Source organism: Cheilinus undulatus, linkage group 20, assembly GCF_018320785.1.
Source record: "Cheilinus undulatus linkage group 20, ASM1832078v1, whole genome shotgun sequence".
Taxonomy (NCBI): Eukaryota; Metazoa; Chordata; class Actinopteri; order Labriformes; family Labridae; genus Cheilinus; species Cheilinus undulatus.
Window position 1 is genome coordinate 29,762,522 of NC_054884.1, and position 26,500 is coordinate 29,789,021.

The window sequence follows — 26,500 nt, forward strand, 5'->3', positions numbered from 1 at the left end:
TCCAAAAGAAATCAAAATTTTGATTCATCTGACCACAGAACAGTATAGCTTTTACCTGCATTTGTGGATGGCACAATGAACTGTGTTGACAGACAAGTTTTCCTGAGCCAATGCAGTGATTTCCAGTACAGAATCATGCTTATTTTAATGCAGTGCCACTTGAGGGCCCATAGATCATAAGCATCCAATCCTGACCTTTGGCCTTGTCCCAGAGATTTCTCCAGATTCTCTGAATATTTTAAAGATATCATGGATTGTAGATGGTGAGATACTTGAGACACTCCGTTTTTGCAAATTTTCCTCTCTGAGGAACATCTTTTCTTGATCCACAATTTGTGGATAATTTTTTCTGAAGATTGGTAAACCTCTATCTTTACTTCTGAAAGACTCTGCCTCTCTTACATGCTCCTTTTACACCCAGTCATGTTACCGATCTGTTGCCAGTTAACCTTATTAGCTGCAAAATGCTTCTCCAGCTGTAGTACCAATGATTTTTTTCACCCTTTTGTTGCCCTGTCCCTACTTTTTTGAGATGTGTTGCTTCCATTGAATTCAAAGCAAGCTAATATTTTTCTTGAAATAGTAAAATGTCTCAATTTTAACATCTGATTTGTGCTTATGTTCTATTGTGAATAAAATATGGATTAATGACATTTGCAAATCACTGCACTGTTTTTATTTACATTTTACATAGTGACCCAACTTAATTGGAATTGGGGTTGTAATTCCAAAAAAAAAAAAAAAAATGAAATCAATGGAGCCCTTCTCTCTCTCCCTCTCTTTCTTACATGTCAGCATTTCAAGGCACATTTTTCACCAAACATGTTATTCATCACAAGAAAAAAAAAATCAAAGTTTTTGTGAAAACTAAATCTTTATATTTCACTCAACTCTGGAGGTTCAAGTCAAAACAAACTTTTTCAACAATGTTCAACTATAAATCTAAACATGAATAAATACAACAGAGACATGAGAATTTGTAACCCCAGCAAAAAATATAATCTAGACCTCTGTTATGGCCTGCATTTTTGACCTGTATAGAGACAGCTTTCTCAGTGTTTACACTTATGCAGACAACAATGTGGATGCTTTTGTGTTCGCTGAAACAGCATAGAAAAATAAAATATGGTCAGATTTAGTTAGACAACATTCAACGTGAAACCTGCTACTTAAGAAAAAGGATTCAGGGAAAGCAGTAGTTAAACACAGTTGAATAATTTAAAATATTTCTCTCTTATAGATTTCACTCTTTCTTCTATAAGGTAAACACTACAGAAGCAGCTTGGTACTGCTACCATACACTCAAAGACTTCAAACATAGCTTCAAAACACTCTTAATGGATTAAAGTCTGGCACCCTGGACCTTCCTCAAACCACTCCCTGCACCCTCTGTTTGCACGCTCACATGGAGAATTTAGTGCTGTCCAAAACCTTAAGAGTGCGGAGTTAGTGCCATTAAATCCTTCCAACATTGAGCCTGACTTACTAAACAGGTGTAACACCTTTTATTGGTCATCATTTGAGTTGCTCTGTACATAAAAGTTAATGTACATAACTTAAACACATTCAGTTATTCAGAAACACCATTAAAATATAAAATCAAAAAGTTATTATTACTGTCATGATCTAATATCCTGGTCTTACATGGTACATGTGACACTGTAGTGACTTGATTTTATAAGTAATTGTAAAAACTAATCATCTTGTAAACATCAGACTGAAAAAAACAAGATGTAAAAAGAAAGAAATGTAAGGAACTTTTTTTTCTCATTTTGTGGAGTGATTTTAAAGCTGTAGTATGTTGAATTTTTGCACTAGAATTTATATTATGCATGAGGACAGCTTATTGGCGCTGACTGGATAGACATGCCGGCTTGGCTCCTTTGTCAAAACTTCTTTTTGGCGCTTTTTGGGGTACTGTTTGTAAGACTGCGTGTCGACCGTGTGTCGAATGCTGGTGTGCTCAGTAGAGTGGGGATGAGAAGGGTCAGCTATTTCATACAGGCTACTTTTACGAGCACCTGGTGTGCTTTCCTGGGCCTGATCCAGCTCACTACTTACTTGGTGCCCAGAACCCCTGAGGGAAATGGGACATGGGCCTGGTGCACACCTGGACGATGGCCATCAGGAGGCCAGAGCAGTACAGGACCAAGGTTGACTCAGAGGAGTGCCAAAATGGCATATTATCCCACACCTGACCTGACTGGAGAGCTTAGTGAATGTGTCAAGAGTGTGGTTTGAGGAAGGCACTCTATCTTACAAAAAGATTTGAATCACAGAATATAAAATTCCGAAAATATCTGGTGCTTTCAGGATCAGATATATAAGATACACGGTGTGTGGTGGTTTACGTTTAGCCATTGTTGGCATCTTAAAATTATCGGGGTTAGCAATAGGAATTAGGATCCAGCTTCATTACACTCTCATGGCTTTCACTCAACTGGCTGGGTAAACATGGTGTTCTTATAGAACAAGGGTGCCCAAAAATCTCTTCATATCGAGTTAGGACATGACATACTTGGTGAGCTGCTGAGTTGCAAAGGGGAAACCCACACAATGTTGTAGACATTTTTACATCAGGTGACCTTAAGATTGTTCAATGAACTAAACCTTGATGCTTCTGTGAGGAATTTTTGAACAGGTTAGTGCCTTTTTTATCTCTTTGCTAGTTTTCTCCTACACCACCTTAAAAGTAGTGTTTAAAAAACACCTCCTGCATTATTTCCACAGAAAAATATGAGTTATTCAGTCTTTGTAGCGGAATGTAAATAAAGACTGTTTAGGCAGTCATTTTGTATGACATCTTTTTTTAGGAGACACCTTCAGTGAAATCACTTTTAAGGTTAATGAGACATAAGTAACAAAATCCACCCACCATAACTCTAAAGCATTTTTAATAAAATGTCAAACTATTCCCATGATTTGGACTTAACAATGTGGCATCATTCGTTGATATTCAGCTTGGCAAAACTCCTCCAGAAGAGTTGAAATGAGCTGAAGCTGTGTCCTTATCCCATTGCTGAGTGTCCCTGTGAACAGGGCTCAGTTTCCTTAATAGATCCTTATTGTGTCAGACAGTTCCCGATGAGTTGAGCCCACTGGAAACAGCTTCATATCCAACAGAAACCAGAGTGAGGACATTACTCTCCACATCATCAGGTTTGCACTGTTCTGAGTGCATCTCCACAGGACCAGATGGCCCAGTTTCCCGCGGGATCTTCTTCCTGGCTCTGCGCACCTTACCTTTTGGAATGATCTTCCCTTGCTCTTTGCCCCCTCCAGACACTTTGTGAGACTTCTCGCTGTCATGCAAACGAGTTTTACGGTGTCGCCTGCGGATACGCCGCATTGGAGGGCCAGAGTCAGCTGGGTCTGATGCAGCTGCGCCAGAGAGGATCCGAATCTGCTGATCGATTACCATGATGATCATGTCCAGAGCAACGTCTAACATTCCCAGACCGAGGCCATGAGTGACGTTATCAAACGCTCCACTGTTGACTGGGTCCTTGAAATACTTTCTCATGTCCTCCAGGTGATTTCTGAGAGAAAGAAGAGTTATTATTACTCTGTTTTTAAAATATTAAAAGATGATATCATGCCTAGTTCTTACATTACTCACTTAGTTTCAATTATTTTGGACCAGTGTTGAACTGTATTGACCTCAGGGATGAGCTGCTTCGCCATGTTACTGTAGTCAATGTAGTCATGGGAAAAATCCTTCATATCATCACACAGAGCTCTGGTGTCTCCTGAACACACAATCAAACAGTTTTTGTTTAATTTTTTTTCATTCTCCTTCCATGTTACATCTATGTATAGGTATATCTATATGTCATATCTTATCATTGCATAACTTAGTCACCTTCTGTGAGTTTGGAGAAAGATGAGGACACAGAGGTAGTTGTGCTCGGTGTCAGGCCGAGAACACTGAGTGACTCCAGGAGAGTCTTCTTGCTGGCCGGACCTCTGCTGACCCGAGTGTAGGCTGCCAGGGAGCGCAGGGACATCTTCTCCGGGGCCTGCAGTCGACGTTTGATTTCATCATAGGAGATGAGATATTTTCCTATGTAATAAGAGAAAGTTTCAAACAGCATGCTGAAACTCAGTTTCATTTTATCAGATCTGATAATCAAAATTTTCTTAAACAAAAGTTAGCAAACCCTTATATAGGTGTTAAGATTAAACTATCTTCACCTAATGCCTTTACCCAGACTGATCGTCTTATTTTTTATTCAGTAGGCCTGATTATCGATCAGTGTTCTTTTAAAATCACGCTACATTTTCATCACAAAGAAGTCTGTTCTTCCATATGTTCATTTGTACCTTTTAAATACAAGCTGCTCCATACTAGTTACTCCTCGTGGGATTCATTCATTCAGTCCATTTCATCATCCTATAACTGGAACTTAGATGACATCTAAAAACCACTGCCCACTTACTTGCTTTTGATCCTTTCATGTTTGGGTCCAGGAGTGAGGAAACCTCAGCAAATGGCATCTGTGAAGCCGACTCTACAGTTGTGCTTGAATTTGTTGGTGGGTCCTGGCCCTGAGCCACATCCTCTGTCTGTTCAGGGACAGAAACCTGCATCTGAGTCTGAATATGAGGCTGCATATGAGTCTGTATGGTTTGCATTTCCATCTGGTTCTGGTCCAGCTGAGGTTGTGTGTGTGGGAGGATCAATGTGTTTTCTGATAAACCCTGAAGGCCCATGCTGCCCTGTGGAACACTTCCTGTTTGATCTGAGGACACCTGAAAGATGCCCATTACAGGTTTCACCACAGTGAAAACCATGTTCCCCTGGGCATCCAGACCCACCACTCTGGTAGATTGGTCCATACCTTCTCTTAAACTTTATCTTTCCAGGTAAGGGAGGAGGCTCAAAGGCTTTAATTATCAGATCCGGTTACCTTGAAGACCCATGTAGTGCGATTGTATACTAGTCTCTCTGTTCTTAAACGGTTTGCCTCAACTGACCAGACAAAAGAGGATCGTAAGATGACTCTCTCTCTTTGCAGTGAAGGCAAAACCTCCCACACTGCAACTGTTACAACGTCTCTGTTTCTTTTCCTGAGGCTTTTAATGAGTCATGGTAACACCACAGCAGAAGTCTCATTCTGAAAGAAAAGAAAAGACAAAACATAGTTAGTATCATGACATTGGCTTTATGAATAAACCTCTAAACATTTCAGTTTTAATCTACTGTTAATTCAAACTTGAATAGCTTGCAGCAAAGCTAGTCTCTTTGCATTAGCACCTATGGTAATCTCTGAGACCTTTTAAACTAATAAAATATTTTTAACCTTGCCGCCTTTGGATAAAATAAACTGACGTTGGTGTGTAATTCAACTTATCTCCACAAAGAGTTAAACAAAAAATTTTCATTCCTTAAAACACACTTTAAAGTACCAAAAAGGTCACAAAGTTATTTGTACCTATGGTCGATACTTGTTTGTGAATATCAACTAAAATTTTCGTATCTCCTGATATCAATATTATGCTAATATCTTGCATCCCTGGTTCGCAAGGGCACCTCAGCAGCACTCTGCAAGTGAAATGGCACGTCTCCAGCTACTAGAAATATTTCCAAGCTTTGATCAACCGAGATTTGAATAAGTGACTATTTCCCAAGCCCTTTATACAGGCTATTGGCGAATCACAGTCGTGCTGCCATATTTAAACTGCTCTAACCTGGCTACACTTTGCAGCTCCCTCTCTAGGCTACTCTTTACAACAGTCCTCCACCCCAGCTCCTCCTTCACAGAACAGCCACATATGAATTACAGCAATAAGTGAATGTGTGTTTCTTGACAATGTGGTCCTGACTGAACTTAAGACATTTTATAGTTGTAGTAACTATGGAGTGTTGTACAAATGGCTACGGCACACCAAGACTTGGCTCTTGCCATGCCACACCATTTGAGAACCACTGGTTTATCTAACTACACGCTATACCAGACAAGTAAATACTACATACTGAATGGAAGAGATACTGAATTGTAAAGAAAAGACAAAGGTTGAAAATCTTTAGTTATTCATGTAGACCAGGGGTGTCAAACTCAAGGCCCAGGGTCCAAATCCGGCCCTTGGTGCAGTTATACCCACCAGATGCCCACTAGATCATATGATATTTTTATAACAACTGGCCCACCAGTATGAGGTCTGCAGATTTCCTCCAGTATAAAAATGTAAGCTTAACCTTAATGGTTTATAATATCCTTGCTGAGTCATAAAAAATAGAAAAAGGAAATAGTAAAAATAATTTGATAAAAAGTGAGGAATACAGAAGAAAGTACATCTCATAACTTTAACTTTTTATCTAATATTTTTACCTTTTAGATTCATAATTCTACATTTCAAACCCTATTTCGACCTTTTAAAGTCATGGTTTTGACTTTTATCTCATGTTTTGATCTTTTTCAAATCCTAACTTTGATTTTTATCTCATCTTTTACCTTTAAAAGTCATGGTTTTATTTCATTTTTTGACTTTTAAAATCATGATTTAGATGTTTATCTCATATTTTGATTGTCAAATATCATGATTTGGAATTTTATCTGTTTTGCTGACCATTTAAATTCCTAACTTTCACTTTTATCTTATATTTTGACCTTTCAATCAACTCATGATTTGTAATTTTATCTCATATTTTGCCTTTTAAAAACATTATTTTGACTTTAAATCATGGTTTTACCTTTAAAACTTATAAGTTTGACTTTTTATCTCAGATTTGGAGTTTTTAACTTATCGTGTTGACCTTTTAGTCTCAAAACCATTTAGGTTGACAGTCAATGGTTAATTATTGACCCTGTTAGGCCCTCAGGCTAGACCCAAATTCAGAACCCGGCCCCTGCTGTGATTGAGTTTGACACCCCTGATGTAGACTGTAATCTATGAGGTGAAATGTATTCTTAACTTGAAAACAATGGATGTAAAGGAATTAATTCAGGAGCAAAAACTATTTATTGTGTCTCCTGGTCAGCATTTAACAAAAACTGTAAAAATGTATCAGCTAGTAGAGGGAGAGTTACTACGTTGGAGGCTAGAAAGTAAAAAATAAACAGTATTAAACATTTTCCCATTTATCTAACACCACCTAATCCCACAGAACATCAAACACTGTAAAAGATGGACCATGATAAGATGCCAAGTGATGAAGCTCGCGATTATACGCAGTCTCAATACAGTGCCTTTCATAATGTAAGCATTATTTGGGAAAATGATCTAATTCTGCACAGGTTTTATGTTTACGTGACACCTTGACAACTAAGCTAGCTGGTTAATCAAATGTCCCACTTTTGATGTTAAAAATTCACACTGCTGACTGTCCGCTGGCTTTCACAGCCCAGCAGCTGTTAGAAGAAAAAAAACTGGGAAAATGTAGGAAAAATGTCTACATCTTACAGCAAACAAGTGTTAAGCGTCTGTGTAGTAAAACGAAACCAAAATTAACTTTTTAAGAGCGAGTGCATAAGTGGCGCGTGCACGACAGCATGATTTTTCGCTTTGGTTCTCGCGCTCAACTCAGTGCGTCGGTTGGCATCTGTCGTGTAAACAGTTGACCTAAGAAAAATTACACCTACAGCAAGTGTTTACGCTCTTATGCCGTTTGAGAAACATGTAACTAACTTAAAAGTGTAGTTTTAAAAATGAGATTTGGACAAAAACGCTTAATTTAGGCTGCAAATTAACTGCTCAAAATGTATCAACACTGCTGCTTTTTTCGTCACTAACATCCATCATGGCTGCCAGGCGCAACCGTTGCTAGGTTTTTCCGTAACAGCAGGCCTAAAACGTTACAAAAAGGACAAATACCCAAAGAACAGTGACGGGACATACTAAATGAATCCGCTAACCTTGATGCAACTAGTGACGGCTGTCCCCCACTTACCGAATCGCCGTATGAATTTGCCTAAAAGGACACTGATCCTAGAACGGTCCGCGTCGAAGCCAGCGACATTTTTCCTCCTTCACTGCTGATGCTTCGGCCGGTTGCAAATCAGCCGTATATGCACTACCGCCCGAAGGCTGTAATCCCTCCGCTCATTGGTCCATTGACCCGTCACTCACATTGCATATGTGGTGTGATTGAACAAGAAGACTGTCAGTAGGAAAGAGGGGCGGCATTTCCGGACTTGGCTTACCCAAACAGAGCGGAGTGAAATATTTTTGTAAATAATTTGTTTGCATTTAATTAAAAAAAAAAGTCTGGTTGACATATTTTTAAGTTAAGTCTGTTAGAAAAAGACACAGCGGGTCTCCAGTGTGATCTGCTGAATAAATTTAGGCAGAAAACGAATAATTAGGGGTAAAATGTTACCAAGCATTTTGTCTGTTTACAGACCTTGTAAACATCTCCTTTAAAGGTGCAATGCCAACAATTTCGAGATTCTTTTTTATAAACTTAAAATTCATTTGAGTTTTTGCTGGATTTAAAATAGTCCCTGTAAACAAAGTAACAAAGATTTTAAACAGTATTAACATGCTAAGTGCAGTAACCTCTTCGTTCAGCTGCAATGTTGTTATAAGAGGGGGAGCACACCAGAGGGCGTGCTAAAGCTGTGGTGCTTTGAATAGTATTATTGATAGAGATTGGCCCCTGCTATGCAGTAGAGTATTTCAAAGACTGATATTAGAGTATTTAAATCTTCAGTATGAGACTTAATGTCTATTTATGTGCTCATTGATGTGTCAGTTATCTGACCAGTTGTTAATTCTTAACATTGCCAAAATATTGTCTCCAGATTACAAAGATTCCAAAATGTACAATGTATTTAATCAAAATGTCAAAAATATCAATGCAATTTGATTCCTTTTATCTATCAAAAGCCATGTCAGTAGCATTCAGTGCCTTTGAACAGTATATTAAAAACTCTTTAATGTCAAATTAATGAGGCAATGAGGACTATTTGCATGCACAAGAAAAAAGAAACTTATCTCATTCAAATTTATTTGGGTACAAATTAAAAAATATACAAAATAAAACATAGAAAGTTTAATTATGAAAACAAAATAAAACAAAAGGCAACAGTTAAATAATTCCTTAAAAATACAGCACGCTAATCTGAAAAAGCAACCTGTTGTACTATACATCTACACAGACATATTTTACAGACACATTTGTGGAGAAAAAGGCATAGAAACAAGTTTTGTAAGAAAAAAAACATTCAGTCTGAATCCATAAGTGCATGACAATCAAAACAAAGAATGATTGTGCTGAAAAAATAGTATGCTATTCAACTGAAGAAAAATCCCACAAATTTTCTAGGGTTAAATAAGATAGCAGGATTTCTTATTGACAGTTTTTGAATAGCCACAATTTTAATACCCTCAGTGAGAGCCGAGAGGAAAGATCAATCTAACAGACCTTCATAAACATCCCACATTAACTTCATTTTTAGTATCTGGCCTCAATAACAAGCACCGAATATGACCAAACCCACTGTAAAGCACAAACATCAGTACCGTGTTGCATTCATAGTGAGAGCTTGACACCATCTAGACTTGACAATAACAAAATTCAGCACGATAGCAAGCAGTGAACACAGTGTATGTTAAGCTATCCTCAGTGTCCACAATCAAGCACAAAACAGACTTGTATGGAGGTTTACAGCTGTTATCTATTCATTCGAATCAGACTGCCTCACAGTCTTGCCTGATATCAGTCACTCAAGGGTTAACTGTTCATTTAATGGAGCTGACTTTCCCCTGCTGGCTTGGCTGGTGTGGATGTTAGTGCTGGTGTTTGGGATCAAAGTGAGTAGTGGCTCAGTGTCTGCGTGTTCGCTGGCCCCCGGTGCCCGTGGTGGTGATGTAGAGGAGGGGCTGGGGCTGTCGCAGCTGAGGCCCTCGCTTCATGTTGTTCATGTGGACTGTGGAGGACTCTGTTTGCTGGTTGTTCAGAGGAGCCCTGACTTTGGCGATAGGGGGGACCCCTCTGAACTGAGGACGGAGCAGAGGGGCCTGGGGCAGAGGGTTGTTGAGAAGATGGGTGTCTGATGTGCTGTCCAGAGGGCGGAACCTCTGAGCGGTGGTGGTCTTGGTCTGAGGCAACTGAAAGTGAGATAATGAAGAAATTATGACTCAAAGTTCTCCAAGACCAAATATCAGTTTCTGCTTACAGTTCTGTGAACAGAGAGAGTGGATCTTACTGTGGGTCTAAAAATGCTAACGTCAAGTAAATCTTTAGTTTCTAAATGTAATTTAAAACCAGTCTTTATCTACTAAATGACATGACAAATTTGTTTTAAATAAACATATTTTTAGGGGTTTTATGCCTTTATTCAAAAAAGAGAATGGTGGATAGAGTTGGAATCAGGGAGAGAGGGGGAGGAGACATGTGGGAAAGAGGCCTTAGGCTGGATTTGATCTGGACCGCCTGTATACATGGGGCACGCCTTAAACCACTAGCCACTCATCACCTTTCTTCAAACCCCAAATAATCTAATGCAGCTTACATAAAACATAAATATTTAGGGTTAACGTTTAAGTGTCTTTTAAAGAGGTTTACAAAATACTTACTGCGTGACCAGTAACCTCAAAAGATCGAGAGCGCCTCTTTTTGCGTCGCGCCTCAAAGTCCACATCCCTTGGCGTCTGGTTCTTGTTGTTGACCTGACGGTTTCGTGGCCGTGTCCAGGTCACCTGGAGGCTGGACCCTTCTCCTGTGCTGCTGGACAGGTTGTCGTCAGAGGTGGCGTGTCTGAGCTCGGGGCTGGGCTGTCTGCCGCGCCGCATTGGCAGGCCTGAAGGGGGCTCCTCGCTCAGAGAGAGGCTGCTCTTCTGCTTTTTGGGGTCCAGAGGAGAGAGAGGTAGGGGCAACCGCAACGCATCCACCTCCAGGGCTTTGGAACGGCGACGGGCAGCTTTAACTACAATATTTTGGACCCCCTTAAGGATCTGCTGTCGTTCTGCGGAGAAACAGAGATTTTCACATCTTATTCAATCCACTTCATATGAATGGGTAGAATAAAGGTTTGCAACAGTCCATCAACAGTCATTTTCGAAAAGAAAGAAGATTATTTTATGTATCTAAGAGAACAGATTAACATGCGTTTGATGTGAATTCTGTTCGGGAATAAATCCACAACAATTTATGTGTGTTTTTTTATTTAGGTAATTTAAAAAAAAAAAAGGAGACTCTCATTAGAAAAAAAAGTTGTAAGACATGCTATTGAAGTACAAATACTAACTGGGCTCTACTTTTGTTGTTTTGTCCAAGGCATCAAACTTGAAACCTTAAAGAGAAAACATTTAACAGCATTTCTTTCATTAAGAACAATATTCATCATCATTATTGGGCTGTCATGATAGCAGAATTTTAAAGTTTAACACCCAATATTGAGTAATTTCTTTATTTATCTTACTTCGACAGTGCTCTCTTCATTGCTAATGGCAGATTTTAGTTAAAAATTTGACTGTAGACTTGACATATGTGGATTTATTCCTTTCCTTGGACTCTTCTGATGAAAAACATGTAGTTTTACTGAAGCTTGCGTTTCAATACTATCTACTATCAAAATAACATCAATTTAATGATTTTAAATCCTGGTATTAAAAGGTATCCGCACATCATATGCCTTTCTTACCGCGTCTTGACAGAGCTATTTCAGCCCCAGCCTCGCTGCTCTCTGGCGATGAGTCCAGGTGGCTGCTCACACTGTGGCTGAGGTGGCTGTAGCTTAGACAGCCCTCATGAGCCAGCGGCTGCAGCTGCAAACACAACATGCAGCCAAGGTCACAGTTTAGCACCAACTTAATCAACTTTTTGTGTTTTTAATTCATTTTTCAACTCTTTGCTTGACTTCTATGGGTCATTTTTATTTTCAAATAGAGAAGGTTAGATGAAGCTAAATACTCAATAAAGATTTAATCATGCTCTCTTAAGCACTGATAGATGGACATAAACAAACTCTGAATACCAGGGGGAGATAAGATTTGCACATCTTGGCCAGAGTATTGTTGAATTTCTTGTCAAATACATTTCATTACACTTATTCCATGCCACAATCACAGATCAATTCAAATAAAAATATGGTTTAAAGAGATAAAAGAAAAAAATAAGGCCTGGGTTGCTTTTTATTAGTAAATCAGTCTGCCAGTGCAACAAGAAAGTGTTGTACTATCTAATTCAAGATACAGACTTCTCATAATAACAACTCGAATGACATTTTTTTCAGGTAATTGGACAGGTACACTTGTTAAGATTTGAGTTTTTGCAGTGTTCTTGAGCTGACATTTGGGAGTCTTTTCTGGAGCTGCGTGAGTAAAAAATGAATACGATGGAACAGTTTGAAGTATCTGGTTGAGTCATCTTGCTCTAAGTGAAAAATAGCAACTGACTAGACTCAATTATTTCACAGCATGAGGCCTCTCTTAGGAATAAGGACCAAAGCAGAGAGAACCAGGGAAAAATCATCTACTAGAAGTATCCTCACCTCTCTGTTGCCCTTCCCGTTAATGTGGATCGGGGGTGGAGTCATTACAACTGAGTTTTTCATCTGCCTGGCATGAGGGCTGTTCTTAAAAACCCTGTTACTGTCCCTGAGAGAGAGACAGAACATGTTATTATTACTTTAATGCATTAGTGTTATAATGGCTCTGAAAGTACAGGATGTCCTCTTACAGCTCAGGCTCAGGCAGAATGGGGGGCAAAGTGTGTCTACGGGTTTTGGTTTGGCCTCGTCTGTTATCGGAGTACATATTGCGCACGCTTTCCTGGTCCGAGTCCATTTCCTGCATATTGTCACGACACTGACCGGGTAGAGTGATCCTGGGTAAAGAGCCCTCCTAAAGAACAACATACTCATTAAGAAAAACAAGTACTCGTATTCATAGAATTGAACATTTCCTGTCCTGATTGTTTCACCTTGATGGTGTGTCTGGTGGTCACTTTTTCCAGTGCCATGGCTCTGTCCAGTTTCCTCTCATCCAGCTCCCTCATATACATGTCGTAGAGCTCCTGGAGATGTGGAGGAACTAACAGACTGTGGTCTGGAAAACAAATGCAAGTAAAAACAGTTTAGAAAACCAGGAACTCATTGTGAAAAAAACAAACTAAGGGAAATTGAAAAGAAAAAAAAAAAACAACTAATTTAAGCAGCAGTTGCCATCCTTATTTCTTGTATCTAAAAAAAGTCAAGACCCCCAGGACCCACATGAAGAAAGGTCAACATTGTTGTAAAAAATAAAGAGAAACTGGGGTGCCAGTGGTCTAGCCGTTAATTTTTATGTGCAAGGGCTTTAGTTCTCAAAGTAGGCAGGCTGTGTTTATATCAACCTGTGACTCATTTTTTGCAAATCAAACCCCCTGATTTTGGACTCTATCCACTGTCCTGTCACTCAAATAGAGGCATAAAAAGCCCAAAATAAACCTTTGCAAAAATTTGGGATTTCATTTCAGTGTGTCAAACTTGCAAAAATGTGTCTAACAAAGTAGCCTGATATTTTTGGGAGAGGAAACATTTATTTCTGTATCTACCAACCTTTGATTAATCTATGCAGGATTTAATCTATACAGGATTAATCTATCCAGGATATATCTATTTAGGATCTAATGCTAACAGCCTCAGAGCAGACTGAGCATTGAAACCACTGGGAGATACTTCAGAATATAATAAAGGACTTCAAAGCTTTTGCTTTGAAGAAGTGCCACCTCAGCAGTGCCACAGACTGATCGCCTCCATGCCATGCTGCAATGCTGCTGTAATTCATGCAAAAGGATCCCTAACCAAGCATAGAGCTCTGTACATGTTCAAACTTTCGACAGTCCAACATTTCTGTGTTAAAAATCCTTTTTTAATTGGTTTTAAGTAATACTGTAATATTCTGAGATACTGAATCTTGGGTTTTCATTAGCTGTAAGCCATAATCATCAAACTGAAAAGAAATAAAACACATGAAATATAGCAGTCTGAGCGTAATGAATCTATACATGAGTTTCACTTTTTGAATTTAACTATGATAATCAACTTTTTGATGGTATTCTAATTTATTGAGATGCAGCTGTGCAGTCAAATTAAGTAACTTAAACTTGGTGGATCAATGGTTGTTGTATGTTCTGTAAAAGGAGAGGTAATATAAGCTACAGCTTTAGCCTGCACCTTTTTGATCAGTATAAAATATGATTGAGTTATTTATGTAGTTTCTCAATATCCCTATATGAAATTTTCACAAACTTCTAACATTTCCTTTTAAAAGAAGATCCATTTATGCAAACCATGTACAGCCATACACTACTACCACAACTACAAACATATCAATCTTCATAGTTTGAGATAATATAAAAGGTATAAAAGCTATTTAAATCAAAATGGCTTACAGAGAGCACCTATGAAATGAAGAATTTTTTAAAACAAATTTCAGTGTCAGCCTCACCATCAATGAACTGTCTCTGCTGCTGAATGATCTCGTCACACAGGTGTCTGTGCTGCTCGAAGCGCTGCACCACAAAGTCTTTGTGCCTGATGACGTTATCTTTTAGCAGCGCGTGGGACTGCATCTCTGCATTTTCAATCTCCAGCTCGTGGACCTTACAGAGGAGACCCAGCACCTCCCGCTGCTCCTCTGAGCTCACCCGCCGGGGCAGCAGCTCCTCCAGGCGCCGGGCCCGATCACGGAGCTCCAGAAACCTGCGCTCCAGTAACGCCTTGATGCAAAGATGAAGGGTTTGTTTTTATTTACTACAGCATGAGGTCAAAGTACAAAAAACACCATAAAAAGTAGATTGAGAACCTTACTTTCTGTTTGTTGATCCTTTTCTGTTCAGCCATGAGAGTAACCAGGTTCTCTCGGGCCATCGCTACCTGCTGCGTCTCTGAACTGTCAGGAGGAGACTCTGGAGAGTCCGAGTCCTTTTCACTGTCATCTTTGTGGACACTTTCCTTCCTCCTCTCAGCTCGCCACTTCCTCCTGCGCCGACTCCGCTCCTGCTCCCAGCTAGAGGCAAAATTACAAAATATTCTTACTACCACAACATAAAACTTGTTTGATTTAAGATTTATAACTTGAAAATACGTTTCACAAACTCTACTTGAAACTGTTTAAACAATTTAGAACTATTCAGCCAACAATCTAATAGACTACAGATTACCATGAATGTGATATCAGAAGGCAGACACTGGAAAGAAATCAATAAATCCTGTATAAACACTGACTCTGCAATGGTCAGCAGGTGTTTGGAGGTGTCGATCTGGATCTCCATGTTGCTATTTTCTAGCTCCATCAGGCTCCTTCTGATCTCCATCTGTTGGCGGAAAGCATCCAGGAGCTGTTCCCTCAGCTGGTCCATCTCTGCTCTACTCTGCTGACTGGAGTGGGCCTGGACCTCGGCTACATAATATGAAGAAAAGATAAAGGAAAATAATGGGTGACACAAATTCTAGAAAGCTGCTTTATTTGGACAATTTTTCACATCCTGGAGGGGCTGTGTGAATGAGGTCTACCTTGGACATTTCGGATGTCAGCGCGGTCTGAGTTTAGTTGGCGGCTCGCCTGATCTGCAATCTTCTCCTTGAGCCGCTGGATCTCGCTGCGAAGGTCTGCAATGATGTTTGTGTACTGAGCGATGTGGTACGACACATTTATCAGATTCTTCTTTACCTGTAGCACAAAGTTAGGAAATGGAGAAAGAAAAATATGTCAAGATACCTTATACTGACAGATTTATTGTATCTTATCCTCCAAATAGGCTACAATAGATATCACTTCTGTTCTTGGACCTTTTAAAAAGACACCAAATAACTGAGCTGTAACAAATATTGTTATCGGTCTGTAAAAAATGTATGAATTAAAAACAATAACATCTAATGATCATGTAATATTGCAGCCTTATGTACATGCTATATAATTTTAAAAAAACATTATGAAAAAGACCATTATTTTAGTTCTTAAAAAAGATGATAAATGGCTTAAAAAGGAATTATGTTCTATGCTCACCCGTGTTCGAATACTTTTGGCACGGTCAGCATACGTCAACGTGTTACGAGACTCCTCAAACGCCACAGAGGCGGGGCTAATATGGGCGATCATGACCGTCCGGCTGTTCCCGCCCAATGAGTCCTGTTAATCAAAAGGTATCAGAACACAAATCCTCCTTAAATAACATCTCAATCATAAAACAGAGTAAGTCCATGCAGACCTTAAATTAGTTCCTACACGGTTTTACCTTCAGTAGTCGAGTCAACTTGCTGTCTCGATAGTTGACGTATTTGTTGCCATTTTTGTCACTGAGGGCGTTGATGCAGTTTCCCAAAGCCAGCAGGGAGCGGTTTATGTGGGCCCCCTCTTTTAATCGCTGGCCCCGATTCTGAGTCTAAATAGAAAAAACAAATGAAAGGTAAAGGTGAGAAAAATGGAAAGAATGAACAGCTGATTAGAAATAAGGAAAGATGAAGAAAAAATTTAATGTTGGGTCACTGTCTGAAGTGGTCGCCTGTCTTTATTTGAATTCTTGATATTTTTACTCAATAAATTTCTTTCTAACTTTTTATATCTTTATAAAATTATACTGTATATCTATTCTTATACCCAAAGTCCTTGAGTGGAAATGTGTTTTGCAGCCAAGTAAAAGGAAGAATCCTTAGAAATCAATACAGGCTTATTTACAGGGGGATTTCAGTTTTTTTCTAGTGTTTCCCTTTTATTTGCAAATTCTTTGCGTTAAAGAGCAACTGAACTGACTTCACTTCTCCAGAGCTTTAAATCCAAAATTTTAACATTAAGACCTACAGCTGTTTCTGTAAGAGTAGTGAAGTTTCCACTCATGTCCAGCAGATGGCGTCACCCTACACCTTTGGTCCACTGACACTTGTCCAAACTAAATCAACTTTACAGACCCCGCAGAGTCCTCAAATGTCCCCGTTGCCTCCTGTGACTCTTTGTCTGCCATATATGAGCTCTTCATCTGTAGTTTGGTTAGGAACCCTTACAATCTGTCCTTGTGGTAGACAGAGGTGAAAAATAACTAATTACATTTACTCACATTACTGTAATTTAGCAGCTTTCTTGTGTACTTTTTTGAGTAGTTTTTAAAATCAGAAGTTTTACGTTTACTTTTTAAAAGCATCAATTACTGAGTAAAAATAACAAACTAAAAATCAAAACAAGGAGGTTCCAACTTTGTGTCAAAGACAGTTGTTTTGCTTCGGTTACAAGACGGAAGTTACTTCCTACAAATTTTAACTTTTTAAGACCTTTATAAGTCCTGAGCTGATAAAAATTCATCTTTGTGTGGCAACGGTCAAAAATGCAAGGTCATGTGAGATTTCTTGATACACTGGACACTGGGCACTGTTTATGTTAGTCAATAATACAGGACCAAGAGATTTTTGCTCATAAACACCCAGATTTGATGATTTCTGGAGCATTTCATGCCTCTTTTCAATCAATATAGGGTGTAGTGATATCTAACACAACATACAAAGTTTTTATGGCACCGTTTTATGTGAATTTTGGGGATCGCTCCTCTAAATTTTATGAAATGGAATGTGGCATTCCTCAAGGTTTGATTCTTAGGCATCAATTTCCACAATGCTGACGACAATCAACTTTATGCTGCTGTGTCTCCTAATCACACAGGGTTACCTTATGCCCTTTTAAACTGTATTTTAGATCACATTTCCTTTAATCCCCTTTCATTTATCTGTCTATTTCTAAAGCACTTTGTGCTACATTGTCTTGTGTGAAAAGTGCTTTTAAAATAAAGTTTGACTGAATGAAAGCTTGGATCAAGACTTGTCTAAGTCAAAGTGCCTTCTTATATTTGAAGCATATCACTTCTAAAGTTCTATTTAGGACTTTTAAGACTTTTTAAGGGTCTGCAGAAACTCTGCTTTGAGCAAACTTAAAATTGATTACTTTTACTTTGACTTAAATGGATTTTAAAGGGAAGTAAACCTGTACTTGGGTGCACTAGTCTGTACTTTTTCCACGTCTAATGGTAGATAACACCCATTGACTGAACCATGTTCAAGGCAGTGTTAAAAGAAGGAACAATGAAAAGCTATTAACTTAGCAGATAAAACATTCATTTTGAGTAATTTTTTGAAAAAAATTCATCTCATATTTTCAAAACCCTCACCTGACAACTTAATGAGGGACGTTACATGATAATAGAGCACATGTTCTCTCTTAGTCCACTTAATACAGTGCCGCTGTTCTTCACACAAAGTCCTGATCCAACCAGCATAATCCTGAAGGCAATGTTCCCAACAGTATGTTCTGCCCCTTTTGTTACATGATATAATGAGTTATTATAAAACTGCTTTTCAACTTCACGCTTTTCCATTTGAGTGTTTATTATTCAGTAAAAGCTTGCTCTTTTGATAAATCCTTTCATATTTCATGCGGTTTTTCTCTTTGTGTTGTCTGAAACTTGTATTTGTTCAATCCAATACAATATCCATCACAAATATAAAAAGGTCTTACATAACTGTTGAAAGTTAAGCTTGTTAATACAATAACACACATAGAAAGAAAAAGTGTGTGATTAATGTAGATGTCTCAGTTAAACTTATAGCTCCTGAAGGGAACTTCCTTTCCTACTTTGCTGCTCTTGACTTTTACATGTGTTCTCTGACAATAAGTCTCATTGTTTTTTTCTTTTGAATGTCTGACATACAACTCAGTCAAGCTTTGGTGTGGGGGGAAGATGCTTTTAGCTTATCTGGGACAGATCCTGAAGCAAGGATGACAGTAAAATTCTCCCTGATGGTCTAGTTTGCTTCTGTAGCTCATAAAAAGGAACCGGAACTAATTTCCGTCCGTTTCATAACCACATGGAACTCCTCATAGAAACTTTAAAGACGAATACTAACACAAAGAAGTGCTAAAGGCTCCACTGTGATCACAGCATCATACAAATAATCTTATGATTCCAAGTCATTGTTACAGGGCTACTCTCTGGATGCCTTGTTAAGTCAGAGTAAGACGAGTCCGTAAAATGTTCTGTTTGGCATTTACATTATATTATTCTGTAAGATATTCTGTTACAAGCTGATGCACTTCAGTGAAATCAGTTTTTGCTGTTGGTATAGTATATGTATATTTTTGACTGTACTGTACTTCTTAGTTTCAGCACAAGGCAGTGCTACAATGCTAACTCTATAATCAAACATTTTGACAATAAGAATTTGTTGACGTGCCTTTTCATGTCTAAATTGAGACTACATTTTAAACATTTTGGCAACCAAATTAAAAACAATTTCCTGATTATTATTATATTGTATTACATTACTATTATATTATATTATTATTATATTATCATTATATTATTATTATTTTCCTGTGCCCTGATGGATTATGGAAGTAAACAGCAGTGCCAGTGATCAACCAGGGCTCCCTGAAATCTGATTAGCCACCAAAATGTCCTTAAAATAAAAGGTTATTTATTTTGTCAGCCTCTAACTAGCCACTTAAGCCTAAGATTCCTTAACTAACATTAAGATATTGCCTTTACAACTCTAATTTTTTAAAAGTACCAATAGATATATACTTAATTAACCCTAAGGGAAACTCAAGTACTTAGGCATGGTTGCGCACCATGCCCGAGCCCACACGAACCATGCCTAGGGTTAGAGGCCACTTCTGCATGGTGCAGATACACTTGTTTTTGCAATGATCAAATGAACCGGACTTTGGGCTGAAGTGTACTCAGATTTTGGCCCTGCTTTGTAACCGAGTGCCTGTGCACTCTATGTTTTATTGTTTTGCTTGTCTGCAAAGCAAATTTTCTTTTGAGGCCAGTAAGTTGAAAGTTGAAGTTGGATTATAGCTTGGATGTAAATTTCATAACTTGAAAAATGACTGCTCACTACAATATATAGTTGTGCACAGGTGACAAAGTAGAAATCTTAACATGGAAATGCATGTTAAAAGCAAAAGTGCTATTGCCACAGGTATTACTTTGCTCTTGTGAAGCTTCAAACTGTTGTGCAGCACAATAACATCATCCTATTCACCAAGAGTTTCTTTAATAGGCTGCATAGTGGGTCATAAAGAGGCTCCAAAGGCCTATGGAAGCCTCAATCCTCCAGTCTGTCATAAAGATTCTCTGCTAAGCATCCCCAGTGAGCAGCTAAGTGCAAACACAGTCACAAAGCAGAGCACGGTATTTCTGAGTCTATAGATGAAAAATGTCACCCTGAGGATTTATAAAGATGCCGTGTATTCAAAAGGCAAATGGGCCAAGTCTTTAAACTTGAGTTTGGCAGAAAAGTAGTTGACAAAAGTGAGCGCACCCACTTTGACACATGACCGCAAATAAATCCTCCACCTGTGAAACTATCAATTAAACATGATTTCTGCCATTTAAACCCTGAATAAGGAAACATATACCTGTGCTGCTCGTTCAGAGCCAGCGAGGTCAATCATGAAGAGGCGTGCGAAGCGGACCTCCTGCAGTACGTCTCGACACCTGCTCTGCTGTTTGACGGCCACCTGCAGCACGGCGTGGGAGCGAGATGACGTCTTATTGGCAGCCGTCGGCTCCTGTGTGCGCTGTTTGTTGCCCTTCATGAGCAACTCCATGATCTAAAAAAAACCCACATAATGTTTATGAAAACATGAAAGTCGCACTCTAATCAAGGAATCTTGCTTAGTTAGATTACATTACCTCTTGTGCATTTATGGTAGAGACTTCAGTGATGCCGGCGACCTGAATCACACCTTTGGAGTCTTCTCTCAGATCCAAGAAACCAGAGGATGGGTTAAGCAAGTCCCGGATCATCTCATTGTAGATCTAAAAGGACCAAATAAATGAAAATTTTTTGGTAAAAAGCAGTAAAAAAATCAGATAAAAACTACAATTCAAGTCTCTACTACATATACTTTAGCTTTGTTTGTCTTATTTTGTGACATCATTGAACTAGTTAGTAGTTTATGTGCATTGAAAAGCTCTATTGAGTTTTTCAGGCCACCTACACAGACCCAAACATGGCACAAAAACATAAAGTTCTATATTTTCAGCAACCTGTCATTTAGAAACCACGGCTCATTGGGTGGCGGGCGGTCATCAGCCTGTGTCAGTGCTCCTCTGTGTCTAAAAAACACTCAGATGACTCGTCTGACCCAAGACTGATGGTGCTGTTAAAGCCCCCAGACCCACATAAAAGCTCAGAGCAGGAAATGACATCCTGGAAAAGTTACCTCTGAGTGACAAACCACAGGGAGGTTTGGGTCGTAATGACAGATTTTATTTGTCAAACAGACTTCAGCCACAAACTGTGAAACAGAAGAGCTTTACTGTCGCTGGCTGATGGATGTTTGTTTTTTATTATTTCTTCCATCTGTACTCTTTCAAGGATAGTGGAGTTTCAACAAGGCCACTGTGTTCTTCTGTACTTACAATTACTATTTTAAGTCAATTTTGTATAAAATGGGAAATATGGTATTATAAAAGAGCACTGTAAGTTCTCCTGAAGGTGAAGTCGGCTGTAAAAAGTCAAGACTTGAATGCTGTTAAATCCAGAAAAGAAATATGGATCATTTAGTCTCTGTACTGTGTGAAAAACTGCATACATTTGGGCAAGTAAGCATACAAGCTAGCGCATATTTTCTCAGTAAAATTCACAGTCTAATGTTAAGTTATGCCCGGCTGAGCTGTGGTTCACCTCAGTACAGAAGGAGCTACCAAAATGTGCCATTATTTTTTCTGATAACTGTGCAGCATCCATGTTAAATTTTAAATGATATATTTTTCACAACTCGCAGACAACTTTTATTACTCATTGGTTCTTAAATCAGTCATTTTATTCATAACTATCAGTCCTAACTTATTTGTGATTGTGGAAATGATTTCTTATTCCTGGATTCCCCTGTTTTCACTATCAATGTAGCATTAAAATCAATTTGATTCAATTCAATTCAATGTTGATTCATGTAGGGATATTTTCGTGAAAAAAATCAATGTTGCTTGAACATTAAAGGGATTCTAAAAGAGTTAAAATTGGAAATAATACAAGGAACCTTGCAAGTATTTGCTTGTTAATTGAATGAAAGAGCCCACAACATTCAGTAAAAAAAATATGCATCATGTTACATGCAAAACTTCATAGAAAAGCTACAGCAGATGCTGATTTATTACTCTCCCTTTTCTAAATAATAAGAGTCCTTTCTCCATTTGAATGCTCTGTCATTCACCTGGCTGTGAACTCTGGGAGTGGAATTACTCAGTTTAAGAAACAAATATAGTAATTTCTAATCATGAAATTATTTGACTTAGATGACTTAGTTAATAGCTTCCTTGCTGATTCTGATTATTAAACAAAACAAAAGTCTACTTATACACTTGTGTGCTATTATAAGCTATTAATCTTAATGAGATTAAACTTTATCATCTGCAACATTTTCAGTGATGAACACAATAATGCATCTGTAGTTATAATCCAGTAGTAATATGATTATGAAATGCACTTTTACTTTTGTCTTATTAAGTATATTCTAATTGACTTAATTCTATTTACTTCTGTAAGACTTTGAATGCAAGGCTTTGACTTGAATTGGGGTATTTTTACACTGTGGTATCACTAAGGGGAAAAGTGAGAGCACTTGTACACTTGGTTAATATGTAAACTGTAAAATATGGTGTTTTCAGCAATAAAAGGACACATTTATCACTGTTGGACTTGTACCAATATAAATTCTAAAGATTTGTATTTCTTTAGACTGAAAAAAAAAAAAAATCACATGACTGTAAACCCATATTATTCCAATTCTCAGTTATAGGTCCTATGAACTACTAAGAAGGAGCCCTGAAAAACCAACATCAATGAACCCCTGCTTGGTGGTAGATTTCTTTCAGAGGACTGGTGACTGGTGATGAACTGAAGTACGCCACAAATTAAAGACTCTGACTGTGCTTAATGAAAAGGAATAGCATCAGAAGCATCGCCAACAACCATACAAAAGTTATTAAACTAGAAGTCTCCTCTTCATCAGGGTTTCTAACTTTGACAAAAAAACTAGCTTAAGTAAAGGTTAGAGTGCAACGCTGTAAGCATGTGACACATGAAAAAAGGCATGATTTTTTTTATCATTACATAATCTATTTATGTCTATTTTTCTTTGTGTGCATGCTTTTCTGTGATTGCACGTGTGTAACTGTGTTCTATTTGAGAAAGCAAAAGAGCAGATGTGTGCTCATGGCCCAGCCAGGCTGTAAAATGGAGTTTAACCTCTTTGTGGCGAGGTGGCGGTGGCAACCGATTACTCCCTGGAAACAGCAAACACACACATCACACACAGCCTTGAGTCAGGACTCTTCCTGAAGTGCTCAGAGCAGGCCAGAGAATAACACAACTCCATGATTGGCAATTTAATGGGAAATTTTCATTTCCTCCCTCCCACGCTGCCATTAAAGAGCCAGGCTTTAATAATGTTGTCAATCATAGCCCATAATAATAAAGTCTGGTACCGGAAACACAAAATACTATTTTAATTTCTGATGTTACCCCTCGTCTTTGCCTTGTAACCAAAAAGTGCCGTTTTCAGCCACACATTTAGTGCTCTTGTGCTTTAGTCCTCTTTTTTCTTTCCTCCACAAAATGATTTTCCCTTTCTATTCCTCTCCTCTAATTTTGAATAAATCTGACTCATTCTTCTTTGTATTCAAGCAACAACCTGCTTTAATAAAAAACCTAGGGAAAAAAATTCACTTAAATTGATGAAAAATGACCCGCTGATCCAAGTTTGACATGATATATTAGCTGTATTTCAAGTCAAAACCTGTAACTACATAACCGCAGAGGGATTTAAAAAGGAACATTTTATTCAGGAGTACAAGTTAGAAATCCCTTTGCTTATTAAAGTGACCAAAGTCAACCATAGTCAAAAATAATCCCTAAAATGGAAAACCAGCGTCACATTAACGGTACACAGTCAATGCTTATGAACAGAATGGGGCACTCTATGATGGCAGGAGGGGAAAAAGCTTAAATCAATACTGTATTTCCAAAGAGAGAGAAAAACAAGACAAAAAAACCCTTAAAAATTAAAGAGGGGGTATTATACTTGTCCGATTTTTAAAACATAAATATAAAGTCACAGTGTTGGGTGTCCGTACTCCATGCATGCAAATTTTCAAACCGCAAGATAAATGTATGCGGCAGTAATCTTGGAATTAGCGTGTAAACCGATGAAAACGGTTTGTTGAAAATCTCTCTGAGATTCTCCCGAGACGAGATTTCGATGGAGCGAACTGATGAGGTCATCGCAATAGGATCTCCTGACGGGTTCGTGGTTCATCCGTGCTGCCGGCAAGGCGGAACAGACCGCCCCCACAAGGCCTTTTAGCCATTTAGTACCACAGTAATTAAACAGTTACCTAACAGATACATCCTGCTCTATCCTTCACTGCTGCTGGTTTTCTTCCCCATCTCTCTCCAAACGATCAGGATCAGACTCCATGTCTAACACGTACAGATGTATATCAAAATTCGCCATATTTTACTCAGTTGGACCAGTTCATTCAAAGTTTACAACTACTAGCATAGCAATATAGCCACATTGGAGGGGGCGGTCACTAAACATTGAGTCGTGCCACCGGCCAGCTTCTGGAAAATTGGCCAATTGGGGGGAGGCAGGTCGGGGGGGGGGGTTAAATAGACAGCAGTTAAAACGAAGCGTTTCAGATGGAGGTTAAAATAAGGGTTTTTCAGGACCCCAGTGTGAGAAACATGAGGAGATTTTTGAGCTGTAAACCAAATAAAGCTACTACATGGGTATCAGAGAGATGGTGTCAAGCCTTGAAAAAAGGCATAATACCCCCACTTTAAATCTACCCAGAATACGGGCAATTTCAGCCAGTTTTACCTTGCAACAGAAAGAAGACAAAAAGGAAAGAAAAAGAAAAGCAAGAGGGCTTTGATATAAGCAAAAAAATTTAGAAAATACATGCTTAATTTCCTTTCAGAAAAAAAAAACTTAAAACAAACAGCTACAGCTGACAACAAAAATGTCAAACATGTCATATGTAAAGGTTGTAAGTAAAAGTAAAAGCAGCAAAAATCTACAGGCGTAATGATAGCTCTTCAATATTGTGTACATGACCTCTGAATTCCTGAGAGAAAGTTTTAGTGTGTGTTGTTTTTGATGCCCCCTGTAGAAAAAGCCGCAAACTTGATTACATAGCTGATTTTGTCCTGCACATGTCTAAAAACGTTTTGTGAAGAAAAAACAAACAAACAAACAAACAAAAAACATCCTGCTTTCTTGTAACTGCCAAATGTGTCACCTCCTGTGCTTATCTGACTGTGTGCTGTGCTCTCTCGCACCCCTGCATGCTGTTGTGGTATTAATATGGATGTCTCAAAGCGTGATTACTGTAGAGCATCATTGTGGTACTGCTGAGAAAATTCACTGTGAGAACACTTCCTGCGACATCAGGAGCTAAAAGATGTGCAAACTCCTTATAGTGAAAACAGATGGTACACAGCTGCAAAGAAACAGCACGTTGTGGACTTTGTCGTTGTGGAAATCGTCACATGGGCCGACAATTTAAACCCATGTGAGATTAAAAAAACAACAAACAAACAGAGTATGACTTATATACTGAGGCCACTTGTACTCAGGTAAGAGTTCTCAGATAAGTTTTTCTGTCGTACCTTTTCATTGAAGAGCAATCTGTTACTGTAAGAAAAAAATGCCCTTCTTCCCCTTCACTTTTGCCACCATGAAAAAAGAAAATCCCCCAAGTATCTGCACTGTTTCTCTTCCCCTTTTAGGCTTTTAGCTGTATACCAGCAAAGGCAAACACAGCTGTGTCTGTAGCTAGCTAATTCAGGCCTTGTTCACATGGAGACGAAAATGTTCTATTTCCATTTCGTTTTGAAAAAGTTTTCTGTAAATACGAGGTTGTTTCAGGAAATGTCCCCGTAAGCACCAAACCACTGAAAACGCTGTAGTATCAACGACAAGCCTGTAAGTGGCATTGTAACGCTGCCACGTAAATGCAGAAAAAGAGAGAAGAAGATTACAGAAAACTGCCACAAACTTTCTCCTGGTTGCCCTTCTGGTTGTTCTCCATGCTGGCTTTAAGAATATCTGGTATATGCTGTTCGCCATGGTGTAAAGGGGCATCAGATTTTGCTGTAAAAGTCCTAGTAAGCTCAATAGCTTCTGCAGCATGAATACAACCATTGTTGTTTTGGTTCGACATCCGCATGTGGCGTAAGTGTGCTACACTATGTGTGACGTAATGACTTCAAGAAAGATGTGGTTGGCTGTCCACATGGAGATGAAATGGTAAGCGTTTACAAATTTGATCTCTCTGGGATCCAATTTCAAAAGTAGTGTTTATGGCCTCTCAAAACGCAGTTTCCGTGTGGATGAAATGCTGATACGACAAAAATTTTTTGCGTATACTCCTGAATTTGTCTCTGTGTGGACAGGGCCTTAGCCTACAAGATGACACAGAGGACAGCATTTGATGTTTATATGTTGTCACCATTGCTTTTAAAAATGAAAGGAACAAGAAAAACAGCTAAATGTAAGCTCAAGAGTCTGT

The 26,500-nt window shown here is 38.6% G+C and overlaps 2 protein-coding genes across 4 annotated transcripts in view; both read right to left on the minus strand.

The window, feature by feature from the left end:
* Window positions 1-703: 703 nt before the first annotated feature.
* si:ch73-127m5.2 (uncharacterized protein LOC561202 homolog) lies at window positions 704-7,986 on the minus strand. 3 transcript variants are annotated; one of them, XM_041816432.1, is made up of 6 exons: window positions 7,857-7,965; window positions 4,842-5,117; window positions 4,440-4,566; window positions 3,863-4,063; window positions 3,620-3,749; window positions 704-3,539 (listed from the first exon to the last, which is right to left on the minus strand). In XM_041816432.1, the coding sequence occupies exons 3-6, from the start codon at window positions 4,495-4,497 to the stop codon at window positions 3,071-3,073; spliced, it is 858 nt and encodes a 285-aa protein (XP_041672366.1). In that variant the 5' UTR covers window positions 4,498-4,566; window positions 4,842-5,117; window positions 7,857-7,965; the 3' UTR covers window positions 704-3,070. The 3 variants fall into 3 exon arrangements, with proteins under 3 accessions (XP_041672366.1, XP_041672365.1, XP_041672364.1); XM_041816431.1 differs by having other exon boundaries at window positions 4,440-5,117; window positions 7,892-7,986; XM_041816430.1 differs by having other exon boundaries at window positions 4,440-5,117.
* Window positions 7,987-8,963: 977 nt separating this feature from the next.
* kif19 (kinesin family member 19) overlaps window positions 8,964-26,500 on the minus strand; it is a 59,136-nt gene continuing 41,599 nt past the window's right edge. Inside the window, exons 6-19 of the mRNA XM_041814958.1 lie at window positions 20,612-20,737; window positions 20,335-20,529; window positions 16,166-16,312; window positions 15,937-16,059; window positions 15,444-15,600; window positions 15,156-15,330; window positions 14,739-14,937; window positions 14,377-14,647; window positions 12,869-12,993; window positions 12,626-12,789; window positions 12,438-12,543; window positions 11,589-11,712; window positions 10,522-10,910; window positions 8,964-10,053 (exon numbers count right to left, since the gene is read on the minus strand). Coding sequence (XP_041670892.1) covers window positions 9,769-10,053; window positions 10,522-10,910; window positions 11,589-11,712; window positions 12,438-12,543; window positions 12,626-12,789; window positions 12,869-12,993; window positions 14,377-14,647; window positions 14,739-14,937; window positions 15,156-15,330; window positions 15,444-15,600; window positions 15,937-16,059; window positions 16,166-16,312; window positions 20,335-20,529; window positions 20,612-20,737 — 2,586 coding nt within the window. The 3' untranslated portion in view covers window positions 8,964-9,768. The remainder of the gene's footprint in view (window positions 10,054-10,521; window positions 10,911-11,588; window positions 11,713-12,437; window positions 12,544-12,625; window positions 12,790-12,868; window positions 12,994-14,376; window positions 14,648-14,738; window positions 14,938-15,155; window positions 15,331-15,443; window positions 15,601-15,936; window positions 16,060-16,165; window positions 16,313-20,334; window positions 20,530-20,611; window positions 20,738-26,500) is intronic.

What these genes read in the sequence shown, in the direction of transcription:
- si:ch73-127m5.2 (XM_041816431.1), bottom strand. Translation starts at nt 4,839, where the DNA reads ATGGACCAATCTACCAGAGTGGTGGGTCTGGATGCCCAGGGGAACATG. An exon ending in CATGAAAGGATCAAAAGCAA is followed by an intron (nt 4,064 to 4,439) that starts GTAAGTGGGCAG and finishes CTTATTACATAG; the next exon opens with GAAAATATCTCATCTCCTAT. An exon ending in TCCAAAATAATTGAAACTAA is followed by an intron (nt 3,540 to 3,619) that starts GTGAGTAATGTA and finishes TCTTTCTCTCAG; the next exon opens with AAATCACCTGGAGGACATGA.